The 18563-nt window shown below is 42.9% G+C and overlaps 1 protein-coding gene across 1 annotated transcript in view; it reads left to right on the top strand.

The window, feature by feature from the left end:
* The window catches only part of LOC311129987 (zinc finger E-box-binding homeobox 2-like), a 72629-nt gene extending 67308 nt beyond the window's left edge, over positions 1–5321 (top strand). The window contains exons 9-10 of the mRNA XM_084162561.1: positions 80–257; positions 3228–5321. Of these exons, the coding sequence (XP_084018687.1) occupies positions 80–257; positions 3228–3814 (765 nt within the window). The 3' untranslated portion in view covers positions 3815–5321. The remainder of the gene's footprint in view (positions 1–79; positions 258–3227) is intronic.
* Positions 5322–18563: the final 13242 nt, after the last annotated feature.

Raw genomic sequence — 18563 nt, 5'->3', positions numbered from 1 at the left:
GAGCAGAGGTGTCTTTGTTTAGGTGACAGGTGTGGGCTACTTACAAAGTATTGAACAGTCTGCCTCTCTCATCTCATAGGGGGAGCTACTGGATGGCACTGCGGACTATCTGTCAGGCCTGGAGGACCTGACAGACGAATCGCTCCTCTCCCGGAAGAAGATTAAGAAGACAGAAAGTGGTATGTACGCGTGTGACTTGTGCGACAAAACATTCCAGAAGACCAGTTCCCTCCTAAGACACAAATATGAACACACAGGTATATAACATTCGAACACTTCTTTTTTACCCCACCTTTGTGCCAGTCCCCCGCCATGTTTTGTGTCATTGAAAGCTTTTTCAGATTTAAAATCTTTTTACTTCATCCTCTCTTTTTTCGTTCTAGATCAAATCGTTTTTTCCACCAATGTTAATTCTTCTTTTCTCTCTTCTCTTTCACATCATTTACATTCTATGTGTTCAGATCCATGACCTTTAACATGCTCCTTTCTTATTGACAGGGGTTAGGGAATAGTGGGATGTTTGGATATGAAAGGGGTTACATAAACATTCAGTAAAGTAGAAGTGAGCATCATTGCGTTCATCACAGACACCATAGTAGTAGTCATTCTGACTCCAGACATTCTAAATGACATCATATGGTCTCCGGAAGTAACAGGACCAGTGGCCTTTTTGGAAACAAACGTTCTGCTTCAAGAGGGACTGTCTTTTTAAAGTTCACGCTAGTGTGTTAAGACACAGGGACATACAGTATATAGACAGTGCCTTCAGTGACAGGGACAATAATTACTGCGTTGACCCTGGTGGTATTTAACAGAATGACAGGTCGAAAAGGAGGCTTGCCAGTGTGGCATGTTTGGTTCTTTTTAAAATTATCTTCAAAGATGTGACCTCTCCTCCTGGGGACTCCTCTCTTTCAGCTCCATGAGGAATTATTTGTCTCCTCTATTTTTGTCCCGCTGTAGGGGAGGTGGGGAGGGCTTCAAGTATGCCAACTATGGATGACGTCGCAGGCATTCCAAGGCTTTCTTAAGGCTAGGAATTGCCTGTGTGTGTGCGTGCATTCTGTTGTGTGTACTGTATGTGTATTGGCATTCGTTGGATGGGAGGCGTGTGTGCATGTGAGTGTGGGACATGCGCTTTGGAAGGGTGCTATTATAGTGCATTCGGAAAGTATTCAGACCCCTGGACCACATTTTGTTACGTTACAGCCTTGGATTCAATTGTATTTTTTTCCCTCATCAATCTACACACAATACCCAATAATGACAAAACAAAAACAGTTTTTTTGAAATATAACATTTACATAAGTATTCAGACCCTTTACTCAGTACTTTGTTGAAGCACCTTTGGCAGCAATTACAGCCTCGAGTCTTCTTGGGGATGACGCTACAAGCTTGGCACACCTGTATTTGGGACATTTCTCCCATTCTTCTCTGCAGATCCTCTCAAGCTCTGTCAGGTTGGATGGGGAGCGTCGCTTTACAGCTATTTTCAGGTCTCTCCAGAGATGTTAGATCGGGTTCAAGTACGGGCTCTGGCTGGGCAACTCAAAGACATTCAGAGACTTGTCCAGAAGCCACTCCTGCATTGTTTTGGCTGTGTGCTTAGGGTCGTTCTCCTGTTGGAAGGTGAACCTTCACCCCAGTCTGAGGTCCTGAGTGCTCTGGAGCAGGTTTTCATCAAGGATCTCTCTTTATTTTGCTCCGTTCATCTTCCCCTTGATCCTGACTAGTCTCCCAGTCCTTACTGAGGAGTGGCTTCCGTCTGGCCACTCTACCATAAAGGCCTGATTGGTGGAGTGCTGCAGAGATGGTTGTCCTTCTGGAAGGTTCTCCTATCTCCACAGAGGAACTCTGGAGCTCTGTCAGAGTGACCATCGGGTTCTTGGTCACCTCCCTGACCAAGGCCCTTCACCCCCGATTGCTCAGTTTGGCCGGGCGGCCAGCTCTAGGAAGAGTCTCGGTGGTTCCAAACTTTTTCCATTTAAGAATGAAGGAGGCCACTTTGTTCCTGGGGACCATCAATGCTGCTGAAATGTTTTGGTACCCTTCCCCAGATCTGTGCCTCGACACAATCCTGTCTCAGAGCTCTACGGACAATTCCTTCGACCTCATGGCTTGGTTTTTGCTCTGACATGCACTGTCAGCTGTGGGACCTTATATAGACCACAGGTGGACTCCAATCAAGTTGTAGAAACATCTCAAGGATGATCAATGGAAACAGGATGCACCTGAGCTCAATTTCGAGTCTCATAGCAAAGGGTCTGAATACTTATGTAAATAAGGTATTTTTGATTTTAATTTTTTATACATTTGCAATCATTATGGGGTATTGTGTGTAGATTGACGAGGAAGAAAAAAAAAAAATCCATTTTAGAATAAGGCAGTAACGTAACAAAATGTGGAAAAAGGGAAGGGGTCTGAATACTTTCAGAATGCACTGTATATGGGCCGATTGAACTTGCATAAGAGAGGCCCATCTTTTCTAATACAAGTCAGATGGAATGGAATATATTTCCGGTAGCACCGCTGAGTTGTAGTAAACCTTTAGTACGAGGAACTGCATGTTGTGGGGGCGGAGAAGGGGGATGAAGGGGGGTGAATGGGGGCTAGTGGTGTGAAGGTCCTCCTCCTATAAATATAACCGTCACACCATCACGGGAAGGATGCCTAATCCTACTCATTTTAATCTGGACCTATGATGTCATGAGGACACACTGTCACTGGTGCCAGGCTGCTTCAGTTTCACCTTGCTTGGTGTCCGAAACACATCTGAGTTCACTGGCTTAGCTCGCAGCTAAGTTGCAGACAACCCCATCATAGACTGTTTTTCTTTTTTTTTCACCTGACTCCCCCCAGTGTTTTCTAGCAGCAACTGAAATTAGCTCTAAGGTTAGATTTTCAACCATAAATTGAGGTTAATTTTAACACTTCCTATCATTATTGTGTGCTATAATTATTATAATTAGTTTTACCATGAAGGGAGGGAATGAAGAAATCCTTATTGATGATATAAATGCTTTTACACTCAATATGCACTTATGAATGATCAATACATTCTGTGTCAAGTCAGATTAAATTCACTCTAATTTTGAATGTGTACTACGTGTCTGTTCTCCTGAATAACTGTTTATCTTCCCTTTGTATTTTTCTGTGTTTCTAGAGAAGGGGACCATAGTAACACCGTAGTAACACCTTCTACCTCCCTGTCTCCTGTGTCTCTGCAGGAAAGCGACCACACCAGTGCACGATCTGTAAGAAGGCCTTCAAACATAAGCACCACCTCATTGAGCACTCACGCCTGCACTCGGGCGAAAAGCCCTACCAATGTGACAAGTGTGGCAAGCGCTTCTCTCACTCAGGCTCCTACTCCCAGCACATGAACCACCGCTACTCCTACTGCAAGAGGGAGGCTGAGGAGAGGGAGGCGGCTGAGAGGGAGGCAGAGGAGAGGGAGGCCTGGGACAAGGGCCAGGGCCCCATGGAGCCCACAGAGCTGCTGATGAGGAGGGCCTACCTGCAGGGTCTGGGGCCGCTGGGCTACTCGGACCCCGAGGACCAGCCGGAGGACGGGGGCGACACCATCCTGAGGGATGGCACGGAAGGAGGGATGAGGGGAGGACGAGGACAGAGGGAAGTGGACGAGACGTATGAGGAGGTGACAGACAGACAAGAGGCGGGAAGTTTCAGGGAAGGAGAGCACGAGGGTGACGGAAGGATGGACATGGCGAGGGATGATGAGGGGAAAGTTGCGGCGCATTCGATGGATGACAGTTCAACAGAAAGGAAAACAGACACCAAGTCAGACCATTAGGAAGCAGATTAAGTCAATACCGCAGTCAATCTAAAAAAAATGTTTCTGAAAATATTTGTCATGATTTGTTTCATTTCCTTTTTCAATTCTTCCAGCGAACATGAAACTTGCTTTGTTTTCAGAAAGGCACTGCAGTGGTTAAGTTAAGCAAGCAAGCGCTTGCCTCTAGCTTCTCAGAAGCTCATAATGATGGACTCATGGAATGTGGTGACTGCCAATATCAGAGTTGGGACGACAAGCTGGGTGGGATTGTTTAAGAATCCACATTATGATGTAATAATGATTATCATTATATTAAAAAAAATGAAATGAAGCTGTTTTTAATGTACAGTATTAAATAAGGCCTAAAAGCTGTGTGGTGCTATAATGTTCTTAACCCTTGTGTTTTATTGTGTTCATACCCCAAACCAGGAAATTGCACTCTGCCCCTTTAATCACTACAAAAAAAAAAAAAAAGCCTATGTATATTTATACTGTGCTTGAAGACTTGGTAGCAGTCCGTCAGCGTTGTACTTTGTCTACTACTTACTGTGATGTCCTTGGTTCTACCCTCCTTTTTACTGGGCAAACTAACCACACAATTTTGGGCCTCACAAATGTCTTTATGTGAAGGAAACTTTAAACCTGTGTGATTTTGATATGTTGCGAGTCTTAAAATGGACCGGAATGGAGTGACAGAATGAAGGAGAGAATAGTATAATACGAAGGGCTCCGTATGACAGACAAGAGACTTTGTATGTTTTATTTTCTCAAGAGAAAGCCTTATATGCAAACATTTTCACCTGTGCGTTTCTGCAAGTGCCATCCCTGTACAGTGTAAAAATCAGAGTTGACTTGTGTTATCTTTGCTCTGGCTTCAGTATTAAATAAGTATTTCACCTAGTTTTTTCAAAGTACCCTTGTCAGTATTAGCATAGATAGACACAGCAGTTCGTTAGTTTACAGATGTTTGTGCAATTGTCTGTATTTTCCATGACCTTTTTTTCAGTATTACTTTTTGTTTTTGTAGATTTATTTTCCCGAGCATAAATTACATTTCATTCAAATTTTAAGATTACCATTTTATTTATGTGACTCATTTTATATTTCCTAATTTTATTTATTTCATACTGTTGTGTACAGTATTATAGTTCCTCAACAAATAGATATATTTTAGTAAAGGATTCTGTCATTGACTATTTGAGCAAATCATGAATAGAAGGCACTATGGTATTTGGAAAAAACAGTCATTGTTAAAATTGTCAATTTTGTTCTTATCGTTTTTTTTCCTACTGGAAATTCAACATTTGAGGAACTTTTGATACAATATTGTGAAAACACTGTATTTTTTAACAATAAAAATCCACTTTTTATTCATCCAGGTAAAGAGTTGAAGATAGAGGGGTTGTTGATGGAACATTTCTAAAATGTCTTAAGTAGGCTATTATTGATTTTTTTTATTTCTCTTGGAAATGATCATGCTCGAATAAATGTAGCCAATAAATTTTAATAAAGCTGTGTTATTCTTCTTGTACTTGAACTACTTCTATTTATTAACAATCTAACTGTGATCATGTATACTTGCACACATTTTGGAGTAGGCCTATAAAAGTCTAATCTTTTTAGTATTTTTATTAAAGGTACACTCAGCGATATGACGTAGATGCAGAACAGCACACTTGGGGTTTTCCACTACAACTAAGAGCGTTGAAGCGCGAGGCTCAACTCCCCCGCTGTTTTGGTGCCCTGGTTACCAGGCTGTACACAGCGTGAAGCGAATCTGCACACAAGATACTGTGTGTGACTGTGTTGCATCACGCTCATCTCAATATATTGCTACCAGTGTTACTATTGGCAGTCCTCAAGCCATGTTCATAGGTCGAAGTGAAAAGTTATCCATTGCGACACGTACAGTAAGCTTCTATCTCATACGTGGCTTCACATGGATCTTAGAAACCACACTGAATACATGCTGGCTGTTTTACCGTGGATGTCAAGACACGGCTCATCCTCAGAATAGCCTATTTCTCCATAGGGAAACGTTTACCACGAGTAAGGTAATAATGCCTCTCTGGTTTGAGGATAGATTAGCCTACTGGTTGTTTTACAATGTCCTAACTAGACAGCACATAAAATGGAAGTGAAAATGTCACAGTTCAGTGTGTGGACGGGAGACTTTCTAACATAGCATGTGACAGAAGGATAGAGTTTGTGTGTTGTGTTTTTGTTTTTGCTTTACAATTGAATAGTAATTGAATTTGAACATACCAATAAAATGGAACATTCAATAAACATTTCAAAGGGAAACGTTTTCAAAAGTACTGTAGTCATTTTACAAGCTAGTCAGAAAAAGTTCCTAATTAACATAAAGTAATTAGCACAGACTTTTACTTTACTATAAACGATAAAGAATAATCTCAAATCTCTCTCTCAACTGTTATTTATTGGTGCCTTTACACTTATGTGATTAGTTCTGCTGAACTATTACCTTCTGATGTGGATTCTACTTTATGTGCCAGATTTCTTAGAGGCTGTGTGATAGACTTTTAAAATTACTTTTGCCTCTTTGAAGTTTAAAAACACTAGGCTTGAGCTAAAATTACCACAGCAGCAGACAGCCAAACTGGCCATGAACTGTTTACACATGATCTCAGAAGAACAACATCATCCATAATAATAATTAATATTATATATTAATAATTTAAATAACATAATGAAATGCAAATAGAATCACACACACACACACACACACACACACACACACACACACACACACACAATATAAAGTATATTGTAGGATCTTGCAGATGTTGGGTAAAATAATGCACATATCATCACTGAGTCCACTAAAACATGGAAGATCAGTTATTGGCAGAGAATATGCTCACAAGTAGCCTAGCAAAATCCTCCCTTGACAGAACTGTCAAAATACTGAGTGAAAAAGTGCTCCCTCAAGCCACTGAAGAACTATACAATGAGCAACGTGAGAGGCGTTCCTAAAACGACACCATCACGCATGGACGAAATGTGTGCGTAATTTTTCTACCAAGAATATTCAGGAAGAGGTGAGTTTTCTTTCCACATGCAGACACAAATGAACACTGCACGTTGTTTCAAACACTTTTTCTATAAAGCAACGCTTTATTTCTACATTAATTTGTCTTACTGAATTGGAAAACCATTTCTGGCATTTACATATCGAGAATGTGTAAATGTCTTCAATGACAAATATGATTACGGATGGAAATGTGTGTCTCTGGCAAAGGAGACGTTGGGTACAATCTAGCTCTGATCCAGGGCGTTAGTGCGGCTAAACTGAGCCTTCTGGAACGGATCTTTGAGTGGCCAAAAGACGAAATCCATGTGTAGTAACTGGATTCAATGTAGGCTACTTTCGTTACTCACCAAAGTAAAGATGTTGCTAGAGTGTTGAATAACTGGTTTCTGTAGGCCATGTGCCAGCTGCTATTTCTCCAAAATATGACTTGTTTTGAACACATTTTGTTTACCGCCATTTTGTTTTGTTTCCTACAGCATCCAACACATGCGCGTGAATCAGAGCCAGTCTGGCGGTGAACAAAGTGTTTTAAAAAGTATTTTAACTTGGTATTATATTTCCTGAGCCTTGCCAAAATCTAAATAGGGCTAGCCATGTGTTTTAAGCACTCGGTCACAACCAGCCCGTCATTTCAGCTAAATCTAGCCCGAGGGTATGGAAAAGAGACGGGGGAGGGGGATTTTTATAAAATTTGAGCTCATTTATAACATTTTTACACAATTTAAAAACTGTTAAAATTGCATTTTGGAGAACGGTAAAAACAAGCAACATCGACTCCAGCCATGATCACCTTGTTGCTGTAACTTCATTCACCTTCGGTCAATAGGGGATTTAACGGGATAATCCACCTCAGAGATAAAAAATCATGAAACTCCTGTCAATTTGGTGAAAGCCTATGTTCTATCTGTAACCACATTTCCATTCACAATTTTTATGTGAGTAAAGTCATACCGTATAAAAAAAATCACTACAGCTGTCATGGAAACAGGAAGTTTCGGTACAATTTTATAAATGCAGACAGATCATTTGTTCGATATGGTGGGATCATTTTGTGTCGGTAAGACTAATTATGCGAGAAATGGCAGTGGAAATGTGCAAATATTGATATAATAACTATCATATCATAGTAAACTTGGAGTCACGCAATGATATGGTGTGTGATCCTCCCACTACGACTCGGGAAACCATGCAGTTTATTAGGCTACAGATGAAATAAGTTATGATGGATGAACTTCACAGGGTGATGAAAGTGCACAGTGATCTTGATGCTCATTTCCAGTAAATATCGAGGGTCTGATTCTGGTGACTTGATGATCGATGCTTGACTGTCCTTCGACAAAATAAAATATATTCTCGCTCTTATCCATAATAATATCATCATGTAAATGTCACAATCGTCGTATACAGAGGACCAAGGCTCAGCGTTATTTGCGAACATGCTTTTATTATTGAAACACGAACAAAATAACAAAAACGATACATGACGTCCAAAGGTACAAACCTACAACAGGAACAAGATCCCACAAACACTGTGGGAAAACTGGCTGCTTAAGTATGGTACCCAATCAGAGACAACAAGCAACAGCTGATACACGTTGCCTCTGATGGAGAACCACACTGGCCAACATAGAAATACTAAACTAGAACGAACTGAAAACTCACACCCTGGCTCAACATACTAGAGTCCCCAGAGCCAGGGCGTGACAGTAAACTAGCCTGCCCGCACAGCCTACCCGCACCGTATCTGCGAACTGTTGGCTAGAGCGCATGTGCCAAGACCAGAGTGCATTTTCTATTTAACGCAACAGTTTTTGTGACAAAACTAGAGTAGAGTTGAAATGATGGAAACACATTGAACTTTTATTAACTTTTTATTCTGTACATCATAATAATATGCCATTTAGCAGACGTTTTTATCCAAAGCGACTTACAGTCATGTGTGCATACATTTTTACTTATGGGTGGTCCCGGGGATCGAACCCACTACCCTGGCGTTACAAGCACCATGCTCTACCAATTGAGCTACAGAGGACCAAAAACGTAAGCGAAAAAGTACATTTTGTGTGCACTATGTCATCGCGCACTCATTTTTATCCGTAACAAGTTCCTTTGGTGGATTCACACCACTGGTGGGAAAATGAATGCACATATTTTCTTTATGCTGATTTTGAAAATGTGTCACCAATTGGATGGAAACCTAGCTAGTGGGTAAAATAATTTCCCCATGATTTAACTTTTAAGTGGTCCGTCTTTGAAATCAGGAAATCGCGTATGAACGCGCCATAGCTAGCTACATGGTTCTCGCCACTGGAGATGGGGCTAACACACTATCATTTATTTATTACCTGCTTCCAGATCACCAAATCAGCCAATAGATGGTATGGGCATACTTGTCTAGGATACATCCAGCTGTTATATCATAATGACAAAGTATATATTTAGCTTTGATGTACTCAATCTAAACTGTGTACCAAATTCTTCAACTCAGTTTCTCCTTCAAGTACCATCTTGCAATGCGCACTGTGTCTGTGGGAAACGTGGGAATGTACCGTTGTTGCCATAGCAATGTACTCTGCACTCACTCTGAGCACTGCAAGTTGAATTCGGTGAGATAGACTCTAAAATTGATAGTGCAGTTTGTAAAAGGCGATTTTACAGCTAGCTAGCTACTTCACATACTGATATTGACTTTGCTATTATTGTGTGTAATTACATTTGCTAGCTAGCTAGCCAGCCAGCCAGCCAGCCCAGAGAGAGAGATCATTGCACCGTGGGTTTTGTAGTCGACTTGAGCGGCAACAGATGTCCACAATGATTTTCACGTTGCTACATTACCAACCTTGTTATAAGGACAAATTGAAACATTTGTTCACAAAAAATATAGTTGTCACATATTAGTGTTATTTAACACTTTAACACTGTTAATCATAGGAATTTGTGGTTTGGGGTGGATTATCCCTTTAACATTCTACAAACACATATATAATAATTAGTTGCTATTTATATAATGAATATGAATTCGGAGGACAGAAATTATTAAATATTAAAGCATTAGACCTATCACTAAAAGCTTCAGTCATACAAAAGTTATACTTAAATCCAAACTGGTTCTCTAGCAAATTAGTAAGATTGTCTCACCCAATGTTCAAGAATGGCCTTTTTCCCTTTATTCAGATTACAACCTCTCACTTTCAGTTATTTATAAAGGAAATTATCTCCCTAATATCACTATTTCTAAAACAAGCCATAGAAAGTTGGTTGCAATTTCAATTTAATCCTCCAGAAATGACAGAACAAATAATTGTGTGCTTCGTCTGGAGAGGTTGTGTTTTCTCTAGCAGGAGGTAAGCTTGGCTTCTCATGTGGTGTTGAGTAAAGCTTAAACCATGTATTTGGATCGTGGGTAGGTGGTTGTGGTTAGGTGTTGTAGGTAGTTTATTTGGGTAGTTATTTAGGTAGTTATTGTAGGTTTCTGTAGGTAATTATTGTAGGTAAGTATTGTTTACGGCGGAGCCCGGCGAAGCACGAGGCTAGCTAGCTAGCGGGTAGCTACTGGTAACGTTTATTGGTAATTATCTGTTTAGTGCAACGGTGGAGAGTTGTTTCCAATGTTAATGTGCTAGCTAGCCAACGTTTAATTTATTGCTGCGTTATGAAAGGAACTAGACACGGACATGAATTATCTGTTTAGTGTGTTAACACACTCTTGGTATGCTAGCTAGCTAGCGGGTAGCTACTGGTAACGTTTACTGGTAATTATCTGTTTAGTGCAACGGTGGAGAGTTGTTTCCAATGTTAACGTGCTGGCTAGCCAACGTTTGGTTTTTGCTGCGTTATGAAAGGAACTAGACACGGACATGAATTATCTGTTTGGTGTGTTGACACACTCTTGGTAGTTTGATGTAACCAAGTATTGGTGCTAAACTGTGTGTTATTGGATGCTAGCATGCTAGTTAGCTATGGCGTCATAGCTAGGCATCGTGGGCTGTTGTGGGTAGTTACTGTGGGTTGGCATTGATTTTCGGCGGTGCCGGGGGTAGCACGAAGCTAGCTAGCTAGCCGTTCTTCAAACAAAGTCAACACAGTAGCCATTGCTAGCTAGCCAACACGACCAGCTAACTGTACTGTAGTAGCTAAATACAATATATTTGTGCTACATAGCCAACGTTTAATTATTGCTGCGTTATGAAAGGAACTAGACACGGACACGAATTATCTGCTTAGTGTGTTAACACACTATTGGTGGTTTGTTGTGACCAAGTGTTGGTGCTAAACTGTGTGTTATTGGATGCTAGCATGCTAGTTAGCTATGGTGTCATAGTTAGCTAGCTGAATAAAGTGGGCTGAGTCTATTCCTTTAAACATTGAACCGCTGTGGTTCACAACAATTCTGATTTCTAAAGGTGGAAGTTGGTAGAGTTTTTGTTCGGGTTGTTCAGTGAAACAATTATAGTTTCTGAGGTAGAAGTTTTTGGTGAGGGAGGCCCTGCTCTCTACTCTCCCAGATGTTTAGTTCATTTCATTCCGATCTCCTCTGCATTATTGTAGCCATTTGCTACAGCCTGTCAACTATGCCTCTGCCTATCCCTGTTCTCTCCTCTCTGCACAGGCTACACAAACGCCCCACACCGCGTGGCTGCTGCCTCTCTAACCTGGTGGTCCCTGCACGCACCCCACACCTGGAGTTCCAGGTCTCAGGCAGCCTCTGGAACTGCCGTTCTGCTGCCAACAAAGCTGACTTCATCCCAGCCTATGCTAACCTCCAGTCCCTCGACTTCCTGGCGCTGACGGAAACATGGATTACCACTGAAAACACTGCTACTCCTACTGCTCTCTCCTCGTCTGACCATGTGTTCTCGCATACCCCGAGAGCATCTGGTCAGAGGGGTGGTGGCACAGGAATCCTCATCTCTCCCAAGTGGACATTCTCAATTTTTCCCCTAACCCATCTGTCTATCTCCTCATTTGAATTCCATGCTGTCACAGTCACTAGCCCATTTAAGCTTAATATCCTTGTCATCTATCGCCCTCCAGGTTCCCTTGGAGAGTTCATCAATGAGCTTGACGCCTTGATAAGTTCCTTTCCTGAGGATGGCTCACCCCTCACAGTATTGGGGGATTTCAACCTCCCTATGTCCACATTTGACTCATTTCTCTCTGCCTCCTTCTTTCCACTCCTCTCCTCTTTTGACCTCACCCTCTCACCGTCCCCCCCTACTCACAAGGCAGGCAATACGCTTGACCTCATTTTTACTAGATGCTGCTCTTCTACTAATCTCACTGCAACTCCCCTCCATGTCTCCGACCACTACTTTGTTTCCTTTTCTCTCTCGCTCTCCTCCCACACTACTCACTCTGCCCCTACACAGATGGTAATGCGCCGCCGCAACCTTCGCTCTCTCTCTCCCACTACTCTCTCCTCTTCCATCCTATCATCTCTTCCCTCTGCTCAATCCTTCTCCCTCCAATCTCCTGATTCTGCCTCCTCAACCCTCCTCTCCTCCCTTTCTGCATCCTTTGACTCTCTGTGTCCCCTATCCTCCCGGCCGGCTCGGTCCTCCCCTCCAGCTCCGTGGCTTGATGACTCATTGCGAGCTCACAGAACAGAGCTCCGGGCAGCGGAGCGGAAATGGAAGAAAACTAAACTCCCTGCCGACCTGGCATCTTTTCACTCCCTCCTCTCTACATTTTCTTCATCTGTTTCTGCTGCTAAGGCCACTTTCTACCACTCTAAATTCCAAGCATCTGCCTCTAACCCTAGGAAGCTCTTTGCCACATTCTCCTCCCTGCTGAATCCCCCCCCCCCCCCCCCCCTCCTCCCTCTCTGTGGATGACTTCGTCAACCACTTTGAAAAGAAGGTTGACGACATCCGATCCTCGTTTGTTAAGTCTAATGACACTGCTGGTCCTGCTCACACTGCCCTACCCTATGCTTTGACTTCTTTCTCCCCTCTCTCTCCAGATAAAATCCTGCGACTTGTGACTGCAGGCCGCCCAACAACCTGCCCGCTCGACCCCATCCCCTCCTCTCTTCTCCAGACCATCTCCGGTGACCTTCTCCCCTACCTCACCTCGCTGATCAACTCATCCTTGACCGCTGGCCATGTCCCTTCCGTCTTCAAGAGAGCGAGAGTTGCTCCCCTTCTCAAAAAACCAACACTCGATCCCACTGATGTCAACAACTACAGACCAGTATCCCTTCTTTCTTTTCTTTCCAAAACTATTGAGCGTGCCGTCTTTAGCCAACTCTCTTGCTATCTCTCTCAGAATGATCTTCTTGATCCAAACCAGTCAGGTTTCAGGACTGGTCATTCAACTGAGACTGCTCTTCTCTGTGTCACGGAGGCTCTCCGCACTGCTGAAGCTAACTCTCTCTCCTCTGCTCTTGTCCTTCTAGACCTGTCTTCTGCCTTTGATACTGTGAACCATCAGATCCTCCTCTCCACCCTCTCTGAGCTGGGCATCTCCGGCGCGGCTCACTCCTGGATTGCGTCCTACCTGACCGGTCGCTCCTACCAAGTGGCGTGGCGAGAAGCTGTCTCCGCACCACGTGCTCTCACCACTGGTGTCCCCCAGGGCTCAGTTCTAGGCCCTCTCCTTTTCTCCCTATACACCAAGTCACTTGGCTCTGTCATATCCTCACATGGCCTCTCCTATCATTGCTACGCTGACGATACACAACTAATCTTCTCCTTTCCCCCTTCTGATAACCAGGTGGCGAATCGCATCTCTGCATGTCTGGCAGACATATCAGTGTGGATGACGGATCACCACCTCAAGCTGAACCCTGGCAAGACGGAGCTGCTCTTCCTCCCGGGGAAGGACTGCCCGTTCCATGATCTCGCCATCACGGTTGACAACTCCGTTGTGTCCTCCTCCCAGAGTGTGAAGAGCCTTGGCGTGACCCTGGACAACACCCTGTCGTTCTCCGCTAACATCAAGGCGGTGACCCGCTCCTGCAGGTTCATGCTCTACAACATTCGGAGAGTACGACCCTGCCTTACACAGGAAGCGGCACAGGTCCTAATCCAGGCACTTGTCATCTCCCGTCTGGACTACTGCAACTCGCTGTTGGCTGGCCTCCCTGCCTGTGCCATTAAACCCCTTCAACTCATCCAGAATGCCGCAGCCCGTCTGGTATTCAACCTTCCCAAGTTCTCTCACGTCACCCCCCTCCTCCGCACACTCCACTGGCTTCCAGTTGAAGCTCGCATCCGTTACAAGACCATGGTGCTTGTCTATGGAGCAGTGAGGGGAACGGCACCTCTGTACCTTCGGGCTCTGATCAGTCCCTACACCCAAACGAGGGCATTGCGTTCATCCACCTCTGGCCTGCTGGCTCCCCTTCCTCTGCGGAAGCATAGTTCCCGCTCAGCCCAGTCAAAACTGTTCGCTGCTCTGGCACCCCAATGGTGGAACAAGCTCCCTCACGACGCCAGGACAGCGGAGTCACTCACCACCTTCCGGAGACATTTGAAACCCCACCTCTTTAAGGAATACCTGGGATAGGATAAGGTAATCCTTCTACCCCCCCCCCCCCCAAACATTGTAAAGTGGTTATCCCACTGGCTATAGGGTGAATGCACCAATTTGTGAGTCGATCTGGATAAGAGCGTCTGCTAAATGACGTAAATGTGCCCTTGAGCAAGGCACTTAACCCTAATTGCTCCTGTAAGTCGCTCTGGATAAGAGCGTCTGCTAAATGACTAAAATGTAAAATGTAAATGTAATAATGCAACAAATATTGTGGTTAAACTCAAATATACTAATTGACAAAAAAACTTTTTTTTTTGACAAAATGTTTAAAAAAGGTATAATCTTTGTAAATGATATCATTGGTAGGACTGGTGGAGTTATGTCGCACATGCAGCTAACAAAAACATATGGAAACGTCTGCTCTACCCAAAATTACAACCAAATAATTGCAGCCTTACCGCAAAAATGGAAGAGGAAAGTGGAAGGGGGAGAAAGTAAGGAACTTGTCTGTCGCCTTTGCATTAAAGAGCATAACTGGTTAAAGAAAACTGTGATAAATAAAAAAAGAATACCAGTTTCATTTAAGGACCAAAGGATTGACAACCGTCCCATATAGATTGCAAAATAGTTGTTAAGAGATTTTTTACATACCGATCCCATGGCATAGTGTTTATGAACTGATACGCAAAACAACACCGGATTCAAAACTTAGAATCTTTCAATTTAAATTATTATATAAAATTCTTGCTACCAATAGAATGTTATTTATATGGGGGATACAATCTTCCCAGCTCTGCAGATTTTGCTGCGAAGAGACAGAATCATTACAACATTTGTTTTGGTACTGTCCATTTGTAGCTTGTTTTTGGACACAGGTCCAGGAATGGCTAAAGGATTGCAATATTTACCTGGAGCTAACCTTGCAGATAGCATTACTGGGTGATCTGAAAAGTCATAGTCAATCGATCAATAAAATAATAATACTTTTAGCAAAAAAGTTTATTTTCAATTTACAATCTGTAGAAACAATGAGAATAGAAAGGTTCAGAACTTTTGTAAAACATCACAGTACAGTTGAATAATATAAGGCAAATAGAAATCCTATATGGATGGTGTTAAGAGATAGATGGCTGGTGTTGAATGGAGTTGAAGGATGGGACTAATAACAACTAACAACAACTAATAAAAAGATAACTAATAATGTAAGCATACTGTGTCCATAATAAGTATATAGGTTGTAGGTTGGGAGCTTTTGTGAAAGAGCACAGTTAGAAAGATATGGCATATGGAAGCAAACCGGATGGACATCATGAAATGATCGGAGAGGTTGAGAGTAGAAGAAGTTCAGGAGAAAGAACAAACTAAATATAATTATTGTAAAATTGACTGTGTCCATAAAATGTATATAGTAAATATAAGCTGGAAGTAGAGGCCTAAGCATTGTTGTTCACTAGTTTACTCCAATTAGGGAAAGGGTGGTGGGGTTGGAAAGTAATAAAGGGGAATATATATATATTTTTAAGGATATGAGTGTGTGTATGTATGTGTGTATGTATATGTGTGTGTGTATGTGTGTATATATGTTTCTGTATATATATACAGTGGGGAGAACAAGTATTTGATACACTGCTGATTTTGCAGGTTTTCCTACTTACAAAGCATGTAGAGGTCTGTAATTTTTATCATAGGTACACTTCAACTGTGAGAGATGGAATCTAAAACAAAAATCCAGAAAATCACATTGTATGATTTTTAAGTAATTAATTTGCATTTTATTGCATGACATAAGTATTTGATCACCTACCAACCAGTAAGAATTCCGGCTCTCACAGACCTGTTAGTTTTTCTTTAAGAAGCCCTCATGTTCTCCACTCATTACCTGTATTAACTGCACCTGTTTGAACTTGTTACCTGTATAAAAGACACCTGTCCACACACTCAATCAAACAGACTCCAACCTCTCCACAATGGCCAAGACCAGAGAGCTGTGTAAGGACATCAGGGATAAAATTGTAGACCTGCACAAGGCTGGGATGGGCTACAGGACAATAGGCAAGCAGCTTGGTGAGAAGGCAACAACTGTTGGTGCAATTATTAGAAAATGGAAGAAGTTCAAGATGACGGTCAATCACTCTCGCTCTGGGGCTCCATGCAAGATCTCACCTCGTGGGGCATCAATGATCATGAGGAAGGTGAGGGATCAGCCCAGAACTACACGGCAGGACCTGGTCAATGACCTGAAGAGAGCTGGGACCACAGTCTCAAAGAAAACCATTAGTAACATACTACGCCGTCATGGATTAAAATCCTGCAGCGCACGCAAGGTCCCCCTGCTCAAGCCAGCGCATGTCCAGGCCCATCTGAAGTTTGCCAATGACCATCTGGATGATCCAGAGGAGGAATGGGAGAAGGTAATGTGGTCTGATGAGACAAAAATAGAGCTTTTTGGTCTAAACTCCACTCGCCGTGTTTGGAGGAAGAAGAAGGACGAGTACAACCCCAAGAACACCATCCCAACCGTGAAGCATGGAGGTGGAAACATCATTCTTTGGGGATGCTTTTCTGCAAAGGGGACAGGACGACTGCACCGTATTGAGGGGGGGGGGGGGTGAATGGGGCCATGTATCGCAAGATCTTGGCCAACAACCTCCTTCCCTCAGTAAGAGCATTGAAGATGGGTCGTGGCTGGGTCTTCCAGCATGACAACGACCCGAAACAGACAGCCAGGGCAACTAAGGAGTGGCTCCGTAAGAAGCATCTCAAGGTCCTGGAGTGGCCTAGCCAGTCTCCAGACCTGAACCCAATAGAAAATCTTTGGAGGGAGCTGAAAGTCCGTATTGCCCAGCGACAGCCCCGAAACCTGAAGGATCTGGAGAAGGTCTGTATGGAGGAGTGGGCCAAAATCCCTGCTGCAGTGTGTGCAAACCTGGTCAAGACCTACATGAAACGTATGATCTCTGTAATTGCAAACAAAGGTTTCTGTACCAAATATTAAGTTCTGCTTTTCTGATGTATCAAATACTTATGTCATGCAATAAAATGCTAATTAATTACTTACAAATCATACAATGTGATTTTCTGGATTTTTGTTTTAGATTCCGTCTCTCACAGTTGAAGTGTACCTATGATAAAAATTACAGACCTCTACATGCTTTGTATGTAGGAAAACCTTCAAAATCGGCAGTGTATCAAATACTTGTTCTCCCCACTGTATATATATATATATATATATATATATATATATATATATATATATATATATACAGTGGGGAGAACAAGTATTTGATACACTGCCGATTTTGCAGGTTTTCCTACTTACAAAGCATGTAGAGGTCTGTAATTTTTATGATAGGTACACTTCAACTGTGAGAGACGGAATCCAAAAAAAATTATTATCACATTGTATGATTTTTAAGTAATTCATTTGCATTTTATTGCATGACATAAGTATTTGATACATCAGAAAAGCAGAACTTAATATTTGGTAAAGAAACCTTTGTTTGCAATTACAGAGATCATACGTTTCCTTTAGGTCATGACCAGGTTTGCACACACTGCAGCAGGAATTTTGGCCCACTCCTCCATACAGACCTTCTCCAGATCCTTCAGGTTTCGGGGCTGTCGCTGGGCAATACGGACTTTAAACTCCCTTCAAAGATTTTCTATTGGGTTCAGGTCTGGAGACTGGCTAGGCCACTCCAGGACCTTGAGATGCTTCTTACGGAGCCACTCCTTAGTTGCCCTGGCTGTGTGTTTCGGGTCGTTGTCATGCTGGAAGACCCAGCCACGACCCATCTTCAATGCTCTTACTGAGGGAAGGAGGTTGTTGGCCAAGATCTCGCGATACATGGCCCCATCCATCCTCCCCTCAATATGTGCAGTCGTCCTGTCCCCTTTGCAGAAAATGCATCCCCAACGAATGATGTTTCCACCTCCATGCTTCACGGTTGGGATGGTGTTCTTGGGGTTGTACTCATCCTTCCTCTTCCTCCAAACACGGCGAGTGGAGTTTAGACCAAAAAGCTCTATTTTTGTCTCATCAGACCACATGACCTTCTCCCATTCCTCCTCTGATCATCCAGATGGTCATTGGCAAACTTCAGACGGGCCTGGACATGCGTTGGCTTGAGCAGGGGGACCTTGCGTGCGCTGCAGGATTTTAATCCATGACGGCGTAGTGTATTACTAATGGTTTTCTTTGAGACTGTGGTCCCAGCTCTCTTCAGGTCCCCACGA

Source organism: Coregonus lavaretus, assembly GCF_964263955.1.
Source record: "Coregonus lavaretus genome assembly, chromosome: 5".
Classification (NCBI taxonomy): domain Eukaryota; kingdom Metazoa; phylum Chordata; class Actinopteri; order Salmoniformes; family Salmonidae; genus Coregonus; species Coregonus lavaretus.
This window is presented reverse-complemented; position numbering and strand designations above follow the sequence as displayed.